This window comes from Antechinus flavipes, chromosome 5 (genome assembly GCF_016432865.1).
Source record: "Antechinus flavipes isolate AdamAnt ecotype Samford, QLD, Australia chromosome 5, AdamAnt_v2, whole genome shotgun sequence".
NCBI classification, from domain to species: domain Eukaryota; kingdom Metazoa; phylum Chordata; class Mammalia; order Dasyuromorphia; family Dasyuridae; genus Antechinus; species Antechinus flavipes.
In genome coordinates, this window is record NC_067402.1 from 38,628,630 (window position 1) to 38,652,479 (window position 23,850).

Genomic DNA, 23,850 nt, shown 5'->3' on the forward strand with positions numbered 1-23,850 from the left:
AAATCTGCCTACTAAGGGATTATGGAATATTGGGATTCTTTGGGTCACTAATCATTTCATTACAGATTCATTTCGACTATAAATTGAAGCAACTATCTGAATGTCTCCAGCCAGGGTTGTTTAAATTAGAATTTAAAGTACAATTAAAATGAATGGTTGCCTTTTAAATAACACATTCTTCTAATGAACTAAGGCCATTTCTGTGGTAAGAGATAACCTAAGTATTTCCCGAGTGTAAACACAAATTAAATGAAAAGGTTCAGGAAAAAAAAATTAGCTTTCTATGTAGTTCAGTGCAAATAATAACTATGACACACTCCTTTCTTACGATACCTTGTTCAACTTTTATGCTGCAATCAATTAAACATGCCGAAAAATTGTTGGTTAACGTTAAAACTCCAGGGAAAAGACTGAAGGCACCAAATATCATTTTAATGGCTCAATATTTTAATCATCCATTTCTTAATTTTGCCATTGTTAATTTTGTCTCAGTTTTCAATGAAATGCAAATTAAAACTAGAGCCTAAAATAACTTCCCCAGCTCTAAGGTTCTTCTATAAGCACTCCCCATGAACTGATCATTCCCGTGTTCTCTGGTGCCCATAACAGAACATAATTACTGTTTGCACTTAATGATCACATCTTTATATGTCACTGAATTGTTTCCTTCATGTAGATTTTGACTTCCCAATGATATTACAAGCACTTCAGTGACAAAATTGTGCATAGACTAGATTGTTCTGTCTAATTCTAGTTAAATAATTGAAACTCAAAAATGAAAAGTAAATTGAAAACCACAAAATAGCAACAAAAACTCAGACCATTTAGATAAAAGAAGTGATTTCCCAGAACCGGGTCCTCCGGACACAAGAAGGGGTGGGATGGGGGCTGCTGCCGCCACAAGGTCATTTAGGCGCTGATAATACTATGAATAAACAAACAAACAAAAATGCAATTGGTAAAGGTTGATGCATTGTTAATGCACAAAAAAAAGAACTATGAGTTTATCTGTTTAGAACAAAAAGAACCTGAATAAATGAATTCAAGAAGTAACCTAAACCCCCAATTTTAGACCTTGCCAGGACTTCTATCCACATTGGCTGATAAAGTACACTTAGATACAAAGGAAAGAATCCAAATCTGATTGATGGAAGATTAAAAAAAAAAAAAAGCTGCAGCAGTCTCAGGGCCAACAACGTGTGACTAGAAATTTCCTGCAACCCTACTAAAGTGATTAGCTGGCATGGGACTTTAAATCAACGCCTGAAGTTCTATTCCTGGAATCTCACACAGAGTGATGCACTTGATTGGCCTCTTAAATAATTTTGATAATGATGATGGTTCTAAAAATACAAAAGTCCTTACATTCTTTATCTCATAAAACCCAGTAACAGACCTAATTACTTGTGACAAGATCTACTCTTAATTACAGCAAAGAAAACTGATTTGCTTTAAATGGCTCACCAAAGTTCCCACTAACTGTTAATGACATGACCAAGAACAGACTCAGTCAGAATTCCATTTACAATGATAAAATGAAGGTGTTCTCAGAAAGAAAATCATGCCATTGCATTGTTCAAAAACCTTTAAGGATTTAGCTTGTCATTCCAAAACTGGGCTCCCATTTACCTTTGTGATTTTTCAAATGTGAACTCAAACTATCCTCTGAACCTTAATCTTTTTCATTGCTATCTTTTTGCTTAAGCTATTGCATTCACTTATAATGTCAATATTCCTCATTACTCCTATGTAAATCCTACTAATTATTCCATCCCCCATTGGGTCCAAGTGCCTCCTTAGTCTTTCTCTGCCATTCTAGATTGGATTCTGGATGAGGCATTTGGCTGTATCACACCTGTAACATCAAGAATCTACCTTTTGGTGCTAAGTTTTCAGGGTACATGTTTTGCTTCCTTAAGCTAGAATGTAATGGATTCAAGCATAGACTTATGGTCTACAGGTCTTCATATCATTTATAGTATAGGCTTGAGATATGAAATATGGGATGAAGGGATGCATTAAATATTTAAAAACATGACATTCAGAAAAAAATAAATATGATTTTTTCTACAATTCTACTGTCAAAATGCTTAGAAAATTAAGATGTTTGAAAACTGCTGAGCTATCTGGAGTTCCTAATGCAAACTCTGGGAAGTCATATAAATCATGAATATGGGTATCCTCCCTTTTTTGGAAACCAGAAGTTGCCTCTTTTAAGGATTGAGTCCTGAGGTTATCATTTCTCAAACAAACATAGTTTTTAGAGAAGTTCCTGCTATTCTCTCAATAGGCTTCCCCTTTTTGGTTTCCTGCTGTCCAGCTTCCAGAAAGGACCCTCTTTGGTGGCTCTCAGTGATGGCAGATGAATGAATGACCAATTCTTGCTCTGTCTAGATGTTCTTCCAGTTTCATGGGTCAATGAAATAGATTAAGTGGTCTTTATGGCTTTTCAACATATACGTTATAAAAAATTCTCTATGTAAAACTTGGTTTGATCTTATATTAAGTAGGAAGATTCTGGTATAGGAAAGTTTTCAACTTCAGAACTGTGTTTTAAATTTGCTGTTGTTTTTAAGTTAGTGGTCTGATGAAACTCAGATTTGAGCTCTCATTGAAACAATGCTCTGAACATTTCTGCTGCAGGACCTCCAGGAGAGATGGGGAAGGAAATCATTCCTAAATAACACCAATTTGTGAATTTTCTACACATGCAAAGGAGAAAGTGCTGCTTCCACAAAAAAGAAGAGGAATCTCCTTGTATCCATCACCCCCCAGTGGAATAAGTCTAGACCAGGCTCTCTTCACATCTATTTCTATGTCAGTCTTTTGTAATTCAAATGCTGTTATTTTTGTTGCCTTGTTGTTGTAGTACTTAATGCTTTTTAATGTCCTTTGGATTTAATCTAGATGTTTTCAGATCTTGATCCAAGTTCTATCAAGTATCTCAAAATTTTTAGCTCAAATGAGCAAACAGCTATCTCCCAGAATTGTCGTGAAGATGAAATGAAATAATAATTGTAAAAGTGTTTAGCATGGTGTCTGACACATAGTAAATGTTATATGTAAGCTATTATTGACATATATTTATTATATTATATAATTTATCACACACACATATACACACGCTTCCCAGGTTTTCTTAATTTTGTCTAGAAACTAGAAGTGTTTGGCCCTCACTATCCTTTGAATTACTTTGTTACCCTGATCCTGAATTGGGTTATTGCAGAGAATGAGATAAGAAATGTCCTGATTCCTAGATTTTGCTCACAAATTATAAAGGATATTTTTAACAAGTGATTTTTAAGATTTTCTGCTTTGTTGTGTGGTATTAATAAATAAAAATTCATTTCATGTTCACAAGCCTTTCATGTCACTCTAGGGACTTAACTTAAGCTCTGTTCATTTCCTGCTACCTATAATCAATCCAAAGAATCAGACTTAAGTTATTTTGAGGTTTTTTTTCTAATGAAGTCACTATTTTTGCCTCTGTAATATAAGTACTTACTTTCTCAAATCCTAGATCATATGCTGAATTAGAAGCTTGTTGAAAAGCCTCCATTTGCTCTTGTTCATCATGGATGTCCCACAAAACGTCACCATAATCCTCTTCTTCTGGAATGGTGGAATCCTCTTCATTGTCCAAATCTTTCATTTCTTGTTCTGTGTTCTCAAAGCCTAATATATCCTAAACAAGAGAGAGCATCCACATAAAAACAGAAAGGATAAAGACACATTTGTCTCTTTAAAACTCAAGGCTGATATAATTCATGATCTAAAAAAAGATAAGATAAAAAGCTATAAAATTTATCATTTTTGCTAGTGAGTGAATGTGTTCAGCTATCAAGCTAGAGCTTGATAATTTATCACACATACACATGAGCTTGATTTCTCTCTCTCACACACACACAAACATACACACACACACACACACACACACACACACACACACACACACATACTTTCTAAGTTTTCTTAATTTTGTCTAGAAACTAGAAGGTTGTGTTGGTCCTCACTTTGTGATCCTGATCCTGAATTGAGCTATTACGTATTCTCCGTGAAATTAATGAATATTATTTGTTGCGCCTACCTGAAATTCAGTCTTTGAGTTAGCAGATAAAATCTCTGGACACCACTGAATCCCAACTCTAATGCCTTACAAGCTTTCTAACTCACATTAGAAGACAGATTCTGGTATATGTCTATAACCCTGGCTACCAGGGAAGCTAAGGCTATTGATTCTCTGTTGTGTGAATTTTCTGAGCTGCAATGGGCTACAATGATCAAGTATCTGAACTAAGTTTCCCATTAATGTGGCTGGCTTCCTTAAGTGAAGGGCCACTATGCAGTCCAAGGAGGAGTGAAGTGGCCCAGGTCAGAGATGGAGCAGGTCAAAGTTCTTATGTTCTTATTGAATCTATGAATAGACTCTGCATTTCTAAGCTGGGTGAAATACTGGTAGGAAGATCCAGAATTTATTTAAAAAAAAAAAAAAAGCAAGACTATTATATATTGCCTTTTTTACTTCCTGCATCAAGAATTCTAACTCTCTAATTTTGTTTGTCAAAGTCAGATTTTTAACACCATATAAGATAATACAGAAATAACTACTTTATCTGCATTTTAGAACTATCTGTGAGTAAAATAACCTCAAGGTATGATTTTTAAACTACCATTTATCTAACACTTTTCAAAAGGAGATATCAAAATGCTTCACAGTTGTAGCAAGAGTAAACAATTCTATGAGCTAGGCAAGGAATAAAGAAAAATACTTTCCCAGTCATTTAGTAAAAATCATGGATAAAAGCCATGAAAATGTATTATACCTTCTCTGATAAGAAAAATGAATTGTTCTGTCTTATAAAGTTTTTAAAAATCCACAAAACCAATAGTTCTCTTACCTGATTTTGTCCTGAACAACCAAATTTATGGAAAATTATCACCTAAGAATACTTAATATCAAGTCTTAAGTATAATGCCTGTAAACCCATATACCTGTTTAATAATTTTTTCCACATAATTATAAGTTTTATATACTCCTTCTGCAGGCTCTCCTTGGTGGTCAATTATCTGAAAAAAAAATGAGATAGAATGTTTTAAGTGCAGAATTACTTAATGAACTTACAATCATAAAATCTTAACTGGATGGAGCTCAAAAGAAACAGAAGATGACCAAATTTAGAGACATAATCACTCCAGATGTTTATGTGGACTATTTGTGCACAACCTGTGGAAAAGCCTCCTGAGGTCACATTGGCCATAGTCGAACGCTCTGTACCTTGATCCCAACAAAGTGATGCCATTTTGATTCTCTTTGAGTAGGAACAACCACCACCACCAGTGCAATGCCCTCATGAAAGAGCATAAAGTTTTTTTCTACTTTGTAGGAATCTGTAAATTATAATAGATTATAGAAGACTGCCTAGAGCAAAAGGGATTTAGTAATGTGACCAGGGACATGTGGCCAGGATGTGTCAGAGGTGGGATTTGAACTCAGGATTTCCTGGCTCTAAGACCAGTTTTCTATACATGATAACATGATATGTTCTAAAAGAAATCTGTAATTATAGAGTAGTAATATCTAGAGAATAACACTTTCTGAAACCATATATTAAACTTTAAACAAATATCCATAAATGCATAATCTTCTTTCTGGGGATATAGTTAATTAATCGTGTTATGACTAATTCTAATATATGGATACTAGAAAGGTCAATGGAAAAATTGTGATAATTTCACAGTAAAAATACTATAAAGAATATAATTTTTTATTTTGTTAAGGCTCTTCTTTATTTGATATGTAAATCATAGTTTCTAAAACCTGTAATTAAAGAACGAAAAATTCTGGCATCTGGCTATGTTTATTTTTTTCTAGCTCATCAATTTTCTACAAAAGTCTTCAATTTTACTTTAAATATCAACTAAATAAAGTTAAAAAAATCTTTCTCTCTCGGTATATGTTCAATCAAGCTAACACTCCAAATTAAAATAGATACTCGACTTGACATACAGCCATTCATGATGCAAGAATGAGCAAGGTAATTCAGTGGTTAGTGCTGGATCTGAAATTAGGAAGGTTCAAGTATGAATTCTGCTTTGCTCACTTACTAGCTGCATGACCCTAGACAGTATTTATTTATTTAATCTTATTTAATCTCTTTCAACCTCAATTTTCTCAGCTTAAAATGGAGTTAATATCAATACCTATCTCTGAGGATCAAATGAAAATTAATGTATAAGGTGTATGCATCATATCATCATCATCATCATCTTCATCCAGTTCTCACTGAAACAATGGGATAGAGCCAGAGAAAAGTAATATTATCATTATCAGTTGTTTTAAATTTTCCTATGTTTTTGGAAAAGCAATCTGCAAAAATGAACAAAATGTTCCTTTCCCCCTTACTTCTAGGTCTATGGAGGTAAAAGTAGATCCTAGACTTTCCCTGGATGACAAGGCTCTCTGGGGAATATAAGTTGCTAATTTGGCTAACACACTTAGCCACTGCTACCACTTCCAGTCATAGGATGCTGCTCTTGCTCTAGAACCCAACTCAGGAGGCTGACTTATAACAAGTGTACAGGACCAAAGGTCCAGATCATTTGTGTGGTTGTGCAACCAAGCCTCTCCACATTACTGCAGTGGGGCTTCATGCGTGAGTCATTTTCTTTAAAATTTACCTTGGCCTTGTTAGCTTTGTTCAAGTAAGAAACTTGTTCAATCAGCCGCTGGACAGAGTCAGAGCTGACTTGGCCATCCTCCAAGCGATGATAGATCAATCGAGGCTTTCCTTCAGAGTTTTTCAAAAATGCCTCTTCACAGTCCTCCAACAAACAGCTAGATTGGAAATCAGCATTTCTTGTGCTACATTACACTGTTGCAGCAAACAGTTTAATCAATCAACTTAAATTTCGTTAATGGATTTGATTATAAAGACTATTCATAAAAGTCCCTGATACCAAAAAAAAAACATTTTTCTAATTATTTTGTGCTGATCAAGAAGCAAAATTTTCTTAAATCATGATAACTTACATGCTGGGGGCCACTTTAAACTGTAATATCACAACTGAACTCCCTTTTTTTCCTTTATATCTATAAAACTTAGAGAATATTTGGAGCCAAACAGTAACTTAGCTTTTTAACATAATACAGCAAACTCATGCTATAAATGTAAAATTTAGCCATGCCATTTATTTTCAAGTGACAAGTTTGTCATGATACTTTCAACCATTCCCTCAAGCATCATTCTCTCGCTTCTTTACTGCTATGTTCCTGGAGTATAGATCACAGTTATATTATCCAAATTTGGAATGCTCTCCTTCCCAACCTCTGATTCTCAGAATTCCCAGCTTCCTTTTAAGAACAACACATCCACTATCCCCACTGAGCTTACCTTCCCTCTTCTCTGTATTTATCTCATATGTTCCGATTTACTCTTTAACGAGTCCCTTAGTTTTCTACCATCTAGTTCCAACTCAGCGAGTTTCTGCTTTTATTTCCTATTAGTTTCTTTTCTATGCTTTATGTTCTAGCCAAATTAGACTTGCTGTTGCTCAAATGCAATCACTTGTGCCTTGGCAAGGCTCCTTTCATTAGAATATGGGCTCATCGAGGGCAGGGACTGTCTTTGCTTTTCTTTGTATCTTCCACACTTAGAAAAGTGACTAGCACATAGGAAGCACTTCTTGAATACTTCTTAAACACTTAAAGACCGACTGACATGCACTCACACAGCAACACCTCCTTTCTGAGACATAGTCCCTCATCGGCTCATCCTTCCAGAATACTGATCGTCCTTCAAAGATCAGCTCAGGTACTCTCTGCTCTGAGGCTTCCCCCAGGCCTTCTCCTCCCTCATCTGTGTCCCTGCTGTAGCCATATTTTTGTCTTTGTATGCTCAGTTTTTCACACAGTGCCCTGTCTGTAGTAAGTATTTAACAAAATCTGTTCAAGTGAAAATCTGATTATTGCTATCTTCATGGATGAGTCATTTCTCAAATTTCTTCTTCTCTGACCCTTTTCACTTGTCTAATCATATTTGCTTTGACTAGAGAACTAGTAGAATTGAACACATTGAATAGAAGACAAGAAATTGAATTGATAGCTGTATTTTAATTTTTAAGTTTTATTTATTTATTTATTTTTGCTGAGGCAACTGGGGTTAAGTCGCTTGCCCAGGGTCACATAGCCAGGACAGTGTTAAGTATCTGAGATCAGATTTGGACTCAGGTCATCCTGACTTCAGGGCTAGTGCTCTATCCACTGTACTACCTAGCTGCCCCATGGATTTTAATTTTTTAAAAAAATGACTTTTTATAGTTAAGAAAGAGAACCAGACAAAACTCTGATAGAACCAAAATAAAAGAAGAAATAAATTATTCACTATCACACTATCTCCCGCTAACATCATAGATAAGATGCTAGTTATAGGTATTGAAGCCACAGGATTTAATGAAATTATTAAAAAAAGGGAACTTCCAGAATTTCAGGGTTAGAAGGAACCCTCAAGGTTCTATAGTCCAGACTATACAGGAACTAAAATCTCCCCAAAAACATAAGCAATAAGTGGTCACCTAAATTCTTCCTGAATATCCCCTGTGAGGGTAAACATGTAATTGCCCAAGATTGCTCATATGAAATGTTCTTTACCATTTTATTTTGACATCATGAATCCCTTTGGTTGTTTAACCTATAGGCCTCTTCTCAAAATGCTTTTTAAAAACACAGGATAATCAAGAAAAACAAATGCATTGAAATATGGCTATCAAGATCTCAGGGTGCAGATTAGGAACCCTTGCCTATAAAGAAATTAAATCTAGATTTTAAAGAATCTGTAAAGAAACATCTATATTTTCCAATTTCTTCTTGACTGTCTTTTCTTCCAAAAATAAGGTTTCACCTCAAAGGGAGTCTTCAAACAGAGGCTGGACAACCACAGTGGGTTATGTTATCTTAGGGATTCTTTCTGGAGAATGAGTTGGAGAAGATAATCATCAGAAGCCCTTTCAATTCTGATAGTCTGTGATTCTCATTCCTAATTACACATGGTCTTTAAAACAAAAAAACTTAGTATACAAAAATCAATTTAAAAAGCAAGCAAAAGAGGGGTCAAAAATAAAATTTCATTTTAGAAGTCTGAGGTGTCTTTTAAATAATGAGCTCCCCTGGTATATTTGAAATGTCCTTTGAGTTACATGTAGCAATTTAGGAATGAATCAGAGAAAGTGATTTATATTTTTATTCTTACCAAAGAAATGAATATTGGACTTTAAATGGTCCTTAGCCAATAGAGATAATGAATTTAAGATACATTCGGTAAGATGAATGAGTAAGCACATTTTGTGTTTCAATTAAATAAAGAGCCATTAGAACACTTTTTAAGTAGCATAAATTAAGAACATAAAAAATTAAATTAGAATGCATATTTTAAATTCATTTTTAGCAATCTGTTTACTGTACAAAAATTCAGACTAATAATAAACTGTAGATTCATTATACTTACCTTGGCAAAGTTAAATGAATAAACAAAATAACTAATGAACTCTTCTCAATTTCCCATTTTCTTACATTGAAATAATGATTTCCATTCTCTATTGGAAAATAAATTGCATGGAAGAAGTATCCTATTGTCTCACACATCCTTTGGAGTTTGGGTGAATAGTCCTAATAGCAAAAATGAGAAAAAGGAAAGAATGGTATAGTAAAAATTTAGTTAAGCCTTAGTAGCTCCATACTATGTAAAAGCAATGTGGAGTGGGACACAGGGCAAATTCTGACCTCCAATCCAGTTTGGCCACCAGATGCCCATGCCATGCCCTCTCTAGACCTCTGTGTTCTAATCTGTAAAATAGGGCATTTGGATGATCTTCCAGCTCTAAATCCTATCATTCCACAGAATGAGTACTATGTGTATGAGTCATTTTGAGTCTTTGTAGATATCCATTCATTACAAAGAAAATAAAATGACAAAATTTGCTAGATGAACATTTTCTCAAAAATTATGGCAATCCCAGAGGCAAAAAATACTAAGTAATCTCAGGTTCACCATATTTAATAACATTCAATATCGTGGCAGAATCAAGGATAAAACAACATATTGATCTGCTTTGAATCTTGGATTTTCTTATGAAAAAACATGGAGAATTACTGTTAATCTTCCCCCCTTCCAGAATGTAGGCATCTTTGGGGCAGGGACTAGCTATGTAATGAGGGGTGGAGAGTCAGGATTTGCAACTTCTGTAACATTCAATTATTGGGGAATCAGGAGAAAGATGTGTGCTTCTGGATAGAAAATAAAATCCTGCCTTTGGAGTTTCAAAGGAGTCTCCACTAACCTAGCACCCATTCTTGAAAGAATAAAAAAAGAAAAAAGAAAACAAAATAAAACAAAAAACATGGGGAACAGATCTCTAATAATAATGTTGGCAAGTGTCTAAGATAATTCTTAACCTTGTTCTGTGTTGTGGAACTCTGGTAGTTTTGTGAAGCCTATAGAAGCATTCCCAGAAAAATATTCTTAAATGCATATAAGAAAATACAAAGGACAACAATGAAATCAAGATGTATTTTTTCCCATCCAAGACCACCTGAAATCTATCCACATGCCCCTGGTTTAAGACTATAGTGGCAGAGGGTAGAAAATGTTTAGCGTAGGGAACTCTCTATGCAAATAACCGGGAGTGATGAAATAGGAATTGGGTTTTCCTCTGCCTGAGGAAGATTCTAGGTTAGGGAGCTTCAAGGGTTCAGAGAATCTTTTCAGAATAATATCCTGTCTTTCTCCAACCTTGCAAACTGGCAGAAGCCGATTCAGTCCTACTAGATATGGACAGAACAAGAGCAAGGGAAAGAAGGGAAAGAAACAGGGGACTGGTGGGACTATGTGCAAAGGCTCTGGAAGAAATTGCTGACTGAAAAAGCATTTATTGAAAACCTATTATGTATGAGCACCCAAACAGAAAAACAAAGATGATCCCTGTTCTTAAGGACCTCAAATTCTACTGAGGGAGACAATCCATATAGCAACTTTCAATGGCAAGTCAAGGTCTTAAATTGCAGTTGTGGCCAATCTTGCCTCCCCAGAAGTTGGCCCAAGTCACTATAGCATAAGATCTCCTATTACAGAAGATAAGTGATAATCTGGATTAGAAGTAGGGTAGGCTCTCTAAAAGGAAGTGTACAGATATTATTTCAGTGAGTCTGTGTTTTATAAGATACTCACCCTCAAGAAAATGTCCATTTCAGGCTGTGTTTCATTCGTGTGGATGAGGTAACATCTCACTGTATTACTCCACAAAGAATGTGAGAACAATGGAGTAACTTGTAGTAAACTCGCCACAGCAGCATCCCAGTCGTCTGTAAATAAATGAAATGTGATTTTTTTCAAAAAAGGAACACTAGCGAGCTTTTGAATGATAGTCAACAAGAGGATCATAACAGTTAATGGATACTTTTTACTGTACTTTCAAGTTTGCAAAGCACTTTTTCATAGAGTACCTCATTTGAGCATCAAAATAACACTCTGAGGGTGGAACTGTGTATATGATGATCCTCAGTGTAGTGGAAGGAAATGATACTCAGAGAAATTGAGTTATTCAAACAGAGTCTCTCAACTGGCAATCATTTGTGGCAGAATTCAAAACCAGCTTTCCCTAACTTCCTTCAAACTTGAAAAAAAATTCATCAGTTTATTTGGCCACTTATTAATGTAGAAATGATCTTTTAGATGAATATGTTGTAACTATAAGTTATCAATAACTTCTTCAATTTGCAACCTAGGACTATTCCCCACCCTCCCCAGAATAATGAGAGCCACTGGTGGATCCATCCAAAGATGTCAACTCTTACTGAGATTTCTATTCTAAGGGAACTTCAACCAATTGTTAGTTGAAAGGTAAGGAGAACATTTTTTTCAGTATCACCTTGGTCAAGCCAGACTCCTCCTCTGCCCTGTGGGCTTATCTAATTGCTTATGACTGAACTAGCCTCAGACACTTAACCAGTTGTGTGAACCTGAATAAATCACTCAACCCTGTCTGCCTCAGTTTCCTCATCTGTAAATCAACTGGAGAAGGAAATGGTAAGCTACTCTACTATCCCTGCCAAGAAAATCTTACAAGGGATCATGAAGAGTCAGACATGAATGAAAACAACTGAACTACAAACTATTCTGTTTCCAAGATAGGAGTTGGGGGAAAAAAAGGATATGCAATTATTTGATATTTGGCTAAAAGATCATTAAGTTTTGTGCAGCATGATAAATGTGGAAATATGCATGGAAGAATTGCACAAATTTAACATATATTGGATTACTTGCTGTTTAGGAGAGAGTATGAAGGTAAGGGAGGGAGAAAAAAATTGGAGCACAAGAAATTGATTTTGAAAAATCCAATTATTTGCATTGATTTTCAATTCAATTTCTAATAAAGCTATCAAAATAAAAATTAAAAGAAAAAATATCATTAAGTTTTTATTAATGCCTTTTTAAAATATCCAACTCATTTTTGGATGTGCCTGCCACTAAATTCCTCAATTTCCTTATAACAAATAGTTAAGCAAAACCAAGAGACACAGAGACTATCTCATAATTCCCCTTCTCTCTTTTTTCAAAAGATGATGGGTATATTCCTTGATTTTGGTAAAGATGTTGTGCTTGTTTCCAAAGACATTTTTTGGGTGGTAAAATTCTGTTGATATTTAGATAAAAGCCATCTGGACTTTTGGAGGAATAGTAACAACAAAACTCATATTTACATATTTATATAGTGTGTCTGATAAAGAGTTTTTCTTACCAGTGTATTGTGCTCAACTTAAAAAGCTCATTTCAAAGGTCCAGCGAGTCACCCAGACTCAGGTCTCAGGTACCAGGTCACCCTGAGTGGCCACCCACCTCATACTTCTACCTCCCATTCTGCAGGATCAGAGACTAAAAACAAGTGGGGGCCAACCCCTCATTGGCCATATTCTTGATGTTCTATTGCATTGTTAACAAATTCAGGAGTAGAAACAGTTCTTATACACCTTAGTGAAGATATCAACTGAACTGTATTGCCCCATGGATTTATAAGTGATTAAATTCTGTGTGAATCTAATCTAATCTAATCTAATCTAACCTTCACCTGGGTAAACCAGGTAGGAGCACTGTGTTTCGGGGCCACACCCTGCATCTCTAATACTGGTTGGCCATGCTGCAAAGACATGCTGTTACACGTGGTGATTATGTGGTCAGGGAAATGAAAATCCATGATTACTTTAGGGGAAAAAAAAGTAAACTGACATTAATGGGCATTATAGGAATGGTCACTCATGGGCCAATCAAGTTAGTGCAAAACAAAGCGTATCTTACCTCGGTTAACATTTGCAAATGGTCCTTCTACATCTATGGAACTATGAGCAAACTCAGGTCCCCTGTGAGACTGTTGAAGCTGTATCATACTGCCTATGGAGGGCTCCCTCCCCAAGGCACCGCCACGCCAGTAGTCACATTGAGTTCCAGTGGCTTAAAAGAACAAGTTACAGAATGTTACTTAATAAGCCCGCTTTTAAAAAAAATCTTACTGTTATCTTTTCTTTACTAGCTTCCTAATTACTTATCATGTTCATTTAAGGAATTCCTATTTCTTGTACAGAGTTATAAGAGAGATATAATACCAAAGCTTGGAAACTAGACCCACCTAAACAAGAGCCAAATAGTATTAGTAACATATCTTAATAGGGAGAAAAGCACCTAATTGTATAACCATTTGTACATATTAAATAAATAAGCAGACTGTAATTACTGGATTCTCAATATACATGTAAACTAGGGGAAAGAGGTCAAATTGATTTTTTTGCTCCATTTCATAATTCTGAAAATTACTACATTTTCCTCTTTTGCATTCATAACTAGAAAATCTATATCCAAAGTTTCTGAATGTGCTCAAATCCTTTATATAAACCAGGAGCTTTTGCAGAGATATAGGAGGTACTCCAGTGATTCAGATACTGTCTTAATTTCAAAAATGCCAATGTATCTTTGTTATTTAAAAAATGGTTTAAAACTTAAGTCTTGAATATGTATTGTATCACTTCATTTAAATGGTATCATCAGAATGAGATGTATGACATGTGATTTTTCTAAATAAATGAAGTCAACCCCTTAAATGCTAAAACTTTTATTCATTTTGGAAAGAAATATTTCAATATACTTTTGTCTTCTTATTTATTATTTTACAAGGCAGTTGGAGTTAAATGATTTGACCAAGATCCCACAGCTAGTAAGTGTTAAGTGTCTAAGGCCAGACTTGAACTCAAGTCCTCCTGACTCTAGGAGCAGTATTCTTTCCACTGGGACATGTAGCTGCCCTGACTTGTGCCTTCTTAAACAGAGAAATCTGTATATAACTAGTTTTTATTAACAATTCAGGTTCATTATCATCAACATCAACTGCCATAGAGATGTCTTCTGCATATGGTTCTGTAATATAATGTACTATGTAATGTAATGCACTAATTTAATGTAAATGTAAACTAAATGTATACTCATTATAATGCATTTTACAATCTTGCATCTGATTTGTTTATATATCTATATCTATATCTATATATTTCCTTTGCTACTGTTAGTATAACTGTTTTTGGCACTCATGCTCCTGGTTTTATGATTCAATAGACTTGTAAGAACTATATTTAAATTAAGAGTTAGAAAACTCTGAATAAGGGCCTCATGGGACTCTTTTGGGAGTAAACTACATGAGCTTTAGGTCCTGGACATTATTATGCATTTTTGCTGCTCAGAGGCATCCTCTCCTTTAAAGAAAACAAAGAACTTATTGAAAGTTTTTATTGTCTTCTAGACTAGGAATGTCAAACTCAAATAGAAAGGGATTCCTGTGGCCACATACTGCCACAAATTAACATTATCTATGTTGTATTTATATTTACTTTGTTAAACATTTCCCAATTACACCGTAATTTGGATGCAGTTCCAGAAAGTTTCATTTTCCTTAGTTTCCCCAAAAATCTTTTCAAAGAAAAAAATAATTCAAATACATTTTTCATAACTAGAATGTTGACTGACAATCTAAGACTATTTCATAAAAACATTTGATATGTGAAACCAATATTAAGTTGATCCTCAAAATCTTCCTTTTTGAAAATTGAATAACCCCAAGTGTACGAAATTTTCCTGAGTGACCTTATTTGAAAGGCTTGCTATCATCTGTAGGATCAAACAGAAAGAGTCTGACATTTCTATTCTGGATAATTGACGTTGCAGTTAAAAGGAACTTTTCCATTGCATTAATCTTGTCCTATTTCATAATATCAAGAATTGCTAACTAGAAGATGATTTTTAAATACCATCTCTTCATTAATATTAGACATAGTGTTCAAACATCTTACCAGTGACATCTGTGCAATTGTCATCAGAATCAGACTCCTCGGGATCAAAGACCTGAATGCCTTGAGCCTGGAGTCTCTGAAGTTTGGCCTCCAGTTCTCGCTTGGCTCTTAATAAGTCCTGGATTTCATTTTCCTTAGTTTCTCTAAAAATCTTTTAAAAGAAAAAAAATTCAAATATATTTTTCATAACTAGAATGTTGAATGACAATCTAAGACTATTTCATAAAAACATTTGATATGTGAAACTAATATTAAGTTGATCCTCAAAATCTTCTCTTTTATAAACTGAATAACCTCAGGTATTTGAGATTTTCCTGAATGACTTTATTTAAAAGGCTCGCTATTGAGTGTAGCTAGGTAGCACAGTGGATAGAGCACCAGCCCTGAAGTCAGGAGAACTGGTCAAATCGGCTCTCAGACATTTAACACTTCCTAGTTGTGTGACCCTGGGCAAGTCACTTAACCCCAATTGCCTCAGCCAAAAAAAAAAAAAAAAATGCTTGCTATCATCTGTAGGATGAGCAGAAAATCCTGCTCATCCTTCAATGTCCCTCATACTTTGGCCCTCTTAACCCTTTCCTGTTTTCTTCTATCTTCCTCTTCTCCCATTCTCTGTGATTCAGTGATTCTGGATCCCTGCTATTACTCACAAAAGATACTCCTTCTTCCTGCTAATTTCTACTCCCTTACTTCCCTGGCTTCCTTCAAGTCTCAACTAAAATCTCATCTTCTCTGAGGTTTTCCTGATCCCTTTAATGCCAACACCCTCCTTCTGTTACTTATTTCCAATTTGTTCTCTGTATAACTCCTATGTACATAGTTGTTTGTTAAGTTGTCTTCCCCGGGGGATTATAAGTACTTTAAAGATAGGAGTATCTTTTGCCTTTCTTTGTGTCCCCAGAACTTAGCTTGGCACCTGTCAGGTCCTTTAAAAATGTTTAAAATTCATCAGTTATCTCCTTGGATTTCTCCATGTTACTCGAGTAAATTTCTAGATAGTGTAAATGATCTCAAAGATCTTTTTCAATTCTGACATTCTTTGAATTCAGAAAAAGACTAAGGATTTTGGTTTCCATAAAAATGGGAAGAATTGAGTGTCCTCATCTGCAAAAGTAGAAGTGAACTAGGTTATCTCTAAAGCTCCTTCCATTTCAGACCAGAAAAGATGCCATTAAGCCGGCTTTCACAAAAGTCCTATGAATTTATCTCCTGTAGCTACATAAAGGATCAAAGGAACTTATTTACCTTGAATTGTCTTTTAACTTTATCTCTATCTTGTTCAAATGTTGCTGCTCTCTCCATAGCTTGATATTTAGCTTCTAAAGCACTTTCCTTTTCTCGAAGTATCTTCTGATAAGTTTTCTGAAGTGCCTAAAAAAACCAATGATCTTGTAAATCTCTCTGACAGGCAGTATCACTGAGCAATTCTGTGTTGCTTTATTATATAACAAAACAAGAATACACAGTTGTTTTAACTATACATATAACAAGGAAACTCCAAACTGAATATGTCTTATCTGAATTGCCCCAAGGAGAAATTGTGACCTTGAAGCAAACCGTTACTTTTTCTTTTAGAACACTGGGTCAATTTTTTTGTTTTCCCATGCCTCATTTGCCCCAACTGTACATGAGAATAAAAATACCCATTTCATTGGCTGAACATGAAAAATGCTATCACGGGATTTTCCTAAGATGCTTAGAGATAGAAGAGAAAGGAAATAAGCTACATTAGGCAACAATGAGGGTTTTAGCAGCAGAGGGAACGAGGCCATATAAACTCAGCTGCTCTCTGACCAGTTAGAGGTATGTTTTATCCAGTTCCCAGGTTACTGTTTTGCGCCTTTAACCACCCTTTTGGCTTACTTCTTTATTTTGGACAGGGGTTGTAAGCCAAAATTTGAAAATCAGACATGTGACCACTAGAAAGTACGGCAAACTAGTGGTAATTAGCATGTCCTTGTAACTTACTGCTAAAAAATAATTGATAAATCCTGATGAAAACCTGTATGTGTAACACACACACAGAACTATCTGAAGGCTATTTTTAAGTCTGTGGAATAAGCTATAATATTTACTGAGCTATTCCTCCTGAATATTGAGTAAAACATGAGCAAAAGCATTAAGGTGTATAACGATGGAGGATGTGTGTTGGGGATGGCAAGTTGCTGCAGAATTATGAGGGAATATAACACACATGGATGAGTGCTCTGTGAGATAACATTTATTTCAAATGTTCATCCTTTTTCCTCCTTAGCCCAAAGGTACATTTAATTAGGAGAAGAGATTTCAGACAAAATGAAGAAGTAAAAGAGTCACCAGGAGTGATAAATATGAAACAAATTTGGGAGAGCACTAAAGTTACAAAGAAAGAAGTTGGAAGAAGCCATTAAAGGAATATGCCATGATGTGTTAGTACATCATTGACTGGCAGGCTAAATCTACATAGCAGTTTAGTAGACTAACCAGAGTTAGCAGTAATAAGGGGAAAGACATCATTAAAGGGAAGATTCTATAAGGAGGAGGGAGTACTTCATAGTGGGCTTAGTCCAGAAAAGGACTTAGCAAAGGACTTTTCATAACTACATCTTTTAAAGGGAAAATATAATCTTGGGCATTTCTCAAGAGAGAAGGGGAAATAAAGGTGGGAACAAGGATGTATATTGAGACGTTGAGACTGCCTTGAAGATAATAATAAAGGCAGTCTGGGAATGCCTGTGTTCCCATCAAAGGTATCTTAAATCATTTTTCATCCTTGAAGAGGATCAATGACATCAGAAAGGTGATATCTTGACTTTCAAGTGAGCTGGATTTAAGTAAGGCAGGGCTGTGCAAAGTCATCAGCCTCTCCTCTGGAGGACAAAACTCAAGACAACTGAAGATGGCTCCTGACAGGGTGGCGCCAGGTCATGGAAGACCTTGAAGGCTGAGTGAAGGGGCATGAATTTTTTAAAGTATGCTGGGCACACATTGTTGCAGAATTTTAGGGAATCATACCCATTCCACGTTCAGCCAGGAATCAAGTGGACAGTAAAAGAAGAAAGAGAATAAAGGTCTCTGAGATAGTAAAAATTGATATCACAATCTCCAAGTACATCCAGGTGTATGAGATTTACTTACTGTGAATCTCCAGACTCATATTGAAAGTATTTCGCCTTAGGATATACAACAGTCTAAGAAGCACCTGTGTTCCAGATGTTCTGTTTATGAAAGCAAGATCCTGTGGAATTGGTTTTATGTAGATGCAAAAGACTCAAATTTTTCAAAGAGTTTCAGTACTCACAGGGGTAAAATTTCAGAACTCTAGAAAGCTGGGTTATACAGAACTCACTGCCTATGAGTTTTAGATAGCCAAGGTTTTATGGTGCTGCTTTAAGTACAGAGATCCCACTATCTTGGGTCACAGATGTAGAACGGAGGGACCTCAGAGGTGAAATATTCCAACCTCATTATTTTACAGTTGAGGAAACACGGTCAAGGACATATAGATATTAAATGTCAGAGATGGGATTTAAACATAGGACTTTTGCTTCCAGAGTTAAGTCCCTTCACCTATACTATTGCATTACTACCTGTATAACTTTAGATCCATCATTTTACCTCACTGGGCCTCAGATTTTCATGTCTCTGTATCTTAGAATTTATTAGCTAGATTTCTTTCTTAAGAACCAAGCCTTAAGCCAAAACCAATCTGCTTCTAATTGGCCACCAATAGAACTTAGGACAAGCCCCATTTGGTTCTAATTAGGTCAGATTGAATGCTTTGGCCAGAAACCCTGAGGATTTTTCCCTCCCATATTCGTTCATTCATTTAGATTTTTTTGGAGTAGGTGAAAGAGGAGATTCTTTGCATCAATTGCCATCTAGACTTAATCAGTGAATGGATGTGATCCCAGACAAACTGAGACCTGTTGAGACCTTAACTTAAAAAGGCCAAGCGCTCTCATTGCATCCAGGGCTATTTTCAGTCCCCCTGATCCATATCTTGTCACTGGATCCAGATGGTTCTGGAGGGGAAAGTGAGGCAGCTGACCTTGCACAGCCTCCCTCACTGAAATCCAATTTACATGCCTATCATGGCACCACTTCCCTGATGTCATGGTCCTTTTTGAGAATGAAGAACAAAAACAATCTTTTTTTCATCTATAAAATGGGGGTGGGGGTAGCCTAGATGAGATCTTTACAATATATGTGTATGTCATATATTATGTAATTATATAATATATATGTATATATATATATATATATATCATATATATACACACAAAGGATGTTCTAAAAATTTTAGAGCAATTTTAAGCTACTAAAGATTAAAACTGCAGTCTAACTTTTGGGATACCCTGTATTTTGTAATTTAGATGTAATATGTTTCCCCTGCAAGCAGGAAAGCTCCCTTGGAGTAGGAACTGTTTCCATTTTGTCTTTGTATCTCCAGCATTTAGCACAATTCCTAGAACCTGAGGGATGTGGGGGGGGGCATTAAATGCTTATTGACTGATAGAGGATCTTGATAAAAAATCTTTGTGAGACCAAACACAGGGACACAAATATGAGTGGGCACATCTGCAACAGAGACTGATATTCTCTTTAAATTAAGGTAAGTCTTTTGAACTTTCTTATGATGAAAAAGCCAGGTGGAACGCTCAGGCAGAAAAATATTAGATTTGGATTCAGACTATTTGGAATTTTGATCCTGGCTCTGTGTGCCCTTGGAGATGTCACTATTATCTGTGACTTGGTTTTCTCATCTGTAAAATAAGAATTGACTTATTATCTCCAAGAACTTTTTTAGCTCTGAATTTATTATAGTGAAGAAAATTAGGTTTTCCAAGAAGCTGAAAAATGAAGAAAGAATTGGGCATGTTTAGGCTAGAGATGAGAGGATTTAGGAGCGACAAGATAGCTACATTCATGTAGAAGAGGAATTGGGGGGAGGAGGTGCAACTAGGTGGCTCAGTATTTGGAACATTGGCTCTGGAGTCAGAAGGACTCAAGTTCTGGCAAAGATCCGACCTCAGGTATCTATTGCTCTAGATGGATGCTGAAGACCTTCTGATACTATCTGGAGATGTTGAGAACTAACGATCATTATTTCAGGTCTCTTGTTGTTTATGCCTTAATGGGACACGTAAGGCCATTACAGCTTTCACCAATGTCTTACTCTGATGGTCCATCTGGGCCTGAGATGAACTGAAGGATAGAAGAGTAGACATGGAGGAGGCGACCCCAAAGGCCATCCCGGCAGATTATAACTTTTGGTCATTCTTATCAAGTGATAATGTTTTCAGGTAGAGCTAATGGCCTTAGGACCAGTTTCATTTGCCACCAAGCTAGCCAGCCACAGAGGGATGAATTTTCAGGAAAGATCTTCTAATAGAGGGATTTTCAAACCTTTCCAGTTTGTACTCCTTAGATATCAAAAAAGCCCTCTCTACCTCATTCTATAAGAAATGAAATCAATTATGCAGTTTACTATGAAAATGCACAAAAAATAAAATTATTTAAAGTGGCAATTAGGAGGTGCAGTGATTAGAATGCTGGGCCTGGGGTCAGAAAGACTCATCTTCCCCAGTTCAAATCTAGTCTCTAACAGTTGCTAGTGGTGTGACTCTGGGCAGATCACTTAACCCTGTTTGCCTCAGTTTCCTCATCTGTAAAATGAGCTGGAGAAGGAAATACTCCAGTCTCTGCAAAAAACAAACAAAAACCCTAACAGGGATCACAAGCACAAGTAAACAATTGCGATAAGGTAATATACTTTTGGGGGGGTTTTCCACACAGGATACCTCAGATTGGGAGCCCTGCTAGAATACGGTACGGAGAGGATGGCCGACAGCCATCACAGACAGGAGAGTGAAAATCCTTTTAGCTCCACAGAAGGGGCCTGAATGAATGATGACAGCTACCAAAAGGGACTTGGAGGGTTAGTTGAGGCGGTAGCGAAAAAAAAGCTACCTTAGAGGGAAGGGAGTACAGTGGAAAAAAGCACCGAGGGTCTCATTCATAGGACCGGGACTAAAAATGTTGCTTTTGCCACTTGGCCCTGTGACCTGGGACAATTTCAGCTGCCTGAGCCTCAGTTTCCTTGTCTGGAAAATGACTAGATCGATTCCAGCTTTAGATGTGGGATCCTATGTTCCTCTCTGAGACTGTTTCCTCCTCAGTAAAACGAGGGAGGGGCTGGATGGCCTCCTAAGTCCTTTCAAGTTCTAGCGTTACGGTTCTCTGGGCCTCAGTTTCCCCCTCTGGCCTCAGAGGCCCCTGCACGCCTCCGTTTGCCCCCTTGGCCCCCGCGGTCCTCTCTGGCCGTCGGTCTCGGGCCCGGCGCGCCCGGTCACCTGAAGCTCGGCCCGCAGCCGCTTGTTCTCCGTGTCCAGCTTGGCCTCCCGGCGGCCCATGGCCAGCAGCTCCTGGTTCTTGCTGACCCGGAAGATCTCGTACTCCTTCTTCAGCCGCTCGCACTCGGCCGCCGCGTACTCCAGCTCGGGCACCGACGAGCCCGTGGACTTGAAGCTGGCCCCGAGCAGCCCGCCCGCGCCGCGCGCCCCGGTCCCGGCCCCGGCCGCCGCGCCGGCCCCGGCCCCCGCGGCCCCGGCTCGGCGGAACGAGCCGCGCAGCAGGCGGGCCTTGGGCTTCACTTCCACCGGGATCTCGCACGCTTCGCCCCCGCCGCCCCCGTACGTGTCCTCGATCACCTCCCCGCCAGCGGGGCTGACCAGGGACGAGGCGGTCCCCATGGCGAGCCCCAGACCCCGGCACCACCCCTAGGAGCGCCCCACCTCCTCGGCTTCCCACCCCCTCGGCGCCCCTCCCCCCGAGCATCCCATTCCCTCTAACTCTCCACCCCTCATGTTCCCCACCCCCTCGGCGCCCCTCCCCCCGAGCATCCCATTCCCTCTAACTCTCCACCCCCTCGGCGCCCCGCCCCCTTGTGCTCCCCACTCCGTGGGTTCCCCACCCCTTCCCTCAAACTCCCCTCCTCCTACGTTTCCAACCCCATCCCAGGGCAGTGTTCGTGGGCGTGGCCTGGAGGCTCGGGGACTGGCGCACAGCCCCACTGCCCCGCTCCGCTCGGCCGGTGCTCCTCTCCTGGGTGTCCCGTCAGTGGCCTGGGCTCTCCTCCTTATCTCCCTCCTCCATCTGTCTTCTTCCTCTCCCTTCCATTGCTTCTTCCTCCACGTCTCCTCCTTTCTTCCCTCCTCCCCTTCCATCTCTCCTCCTTTCCATTTCTCCTCTATATCTCTTCTCATCCTTACCTCTTCCTCCATATCTCCCGTTCTCCTCGCCTCTCCTTTCTCTTCATCTTCTTCCACCTCCTCTCTTTCCCTGTTCCTCCCTTCTGTATTCTTCCTCCACATCTTGCTCCCTCTATCCTCCTATATATCTCCTTACCATCTCATCTACCATATATCTCTTTACCATCTCCTTCTCCCTTCTCTTTCTCCTGCTTTCCACCTTTATCTCACCTCCTCTGGCCATTCAGGAGTCACCTCAGCACAGGGCTGGCAGACCCGCTGTATCCTAAACTCAAGAGAGAAAACTCTTCCTCCTTTTGGCTCCTGCCCAGAGCAGGGCTATGAGCCCCCTTTGCCCAGTCTCACTAAACTGGGAACAAATAGAAGTGTTCAAAACCTGCAGGACATGTTTTTGGGTGAATTTTTGCCCTCCTCTCAGTATATTAAGTGATATATATGTCTATATCCGAATATATGTATATATACCTTGTTTCAAATGTCTTAGTGGATTTTAAGCATTAAAGCTTACATGTATACAAACATTTAATGAATACATATATATTGCCGTTCAGTTGTGTCTGATTCTGCGACCCCACATGGGGTGTTCTTGGCATTGATACTGAAGTAATCTGCCATTTTTTTTTTCTCCAGCTCATTTTACAGATAAGGACATTGATGAGGTTGAGTGACTTGCAGAGAATACACAGCTAGGAAGTCTCTAAGATCAGATTTGAATTCTGGAAGATGTCTTCCTGATTCCAGATCTGGCATTGTTTGAACTGCCTACCTAAAAGGGAGTTAGCATTTTTTTAAATGTTTAGATTTTATTTTTTAAAGTAGCTTTTTATTTTTCCCAAATTTATGCAAAAATAATTTTCAACATTCACCTTTGCAAAACCTTGTGTTCCAAATTTTTCTCCCTCCCTTTCTCTTCTCCCCTCCCCTAGACAACAAGCAATCCAATAAAGATTAAAGGTGCAATTCTTCTAAATATATCTCCAGATCAAAAAGAAAAAAAAAAGAGAAAAAAAACAAGCTAACAACAACAAAAATAAACACACTATGCTTTGAGCTATATTCAGTCTCCATAGTTCTCTCCTTGGATGCAGATAGCTCTTTCCATTCCAAGTCTCTTGGACTTGCCCTAAAATCACTTCATTGTTGAAAAGAGCTATGATCATCACAATTAATCATCCAATAATCTTATTGCTGCTATGTACAATGTTTTCTTGGTTCTGC

At 37.7% G+C, this 23,850-nt stretch overlaps 1 protein-coding gene across 1 annotated transcript in view; it reads right to left on the minus strand.

The window, feature by feature from the left end:
- Nucleotides 1-22,113, minus strand: part of NPHP3 (nephrocystin 3) — a 43,553-nt gene extending 21,440 nt beyond the window's left edge. The window contains exons 1-10 of the mRNA XM_051961581.1: nucleotides 21,715-22,113; nucleotides 16,625-16,750; nucleotides 15,380-15,530; nucleotides 13,344-13,496; nucleotides 11,220-11,353; nucleotides 9,501-9,661; nucleotides 6,679-6,835; nucleotides 4,993-5,067; nucleotides 3,506-3,685; nucleotides 822-925 (exon numbers count right to left, since the gene is read on the minus strand). Of these exons, the coding sequence (XP_051817541.1) occupies nucleotides 822-925; nucleotides 3,506-3,685; nucleotides 4,993-5,067; nucleotides 6,679-6,835; nucleotides 9,501-9,661; nucleotides 11,220-11,353; nucleotides 13,344-13,496; nucleotides 15,380-15,530; nucleotides 16,625-16,750; nucleotides 21,715-22,113 (1,640 nt within the window). The remainder of the gene's footprint in view (nucleotides 1-821; nucleotides 926-3,505; nucleotides 3,686-4,992; nucleotides 5,068-6,678; nucleotides 6,836-9,500; nucleotides 9,662-11,219; nucleotides 11,354-13,343; nucleotides 13,497-15,379; nucleotides 15,531-16,624; nucleotides 16,751-21,714) is intronic.
- Nucleotides 22,114-23,850: the final 1,737 nt, after the last annotated feature.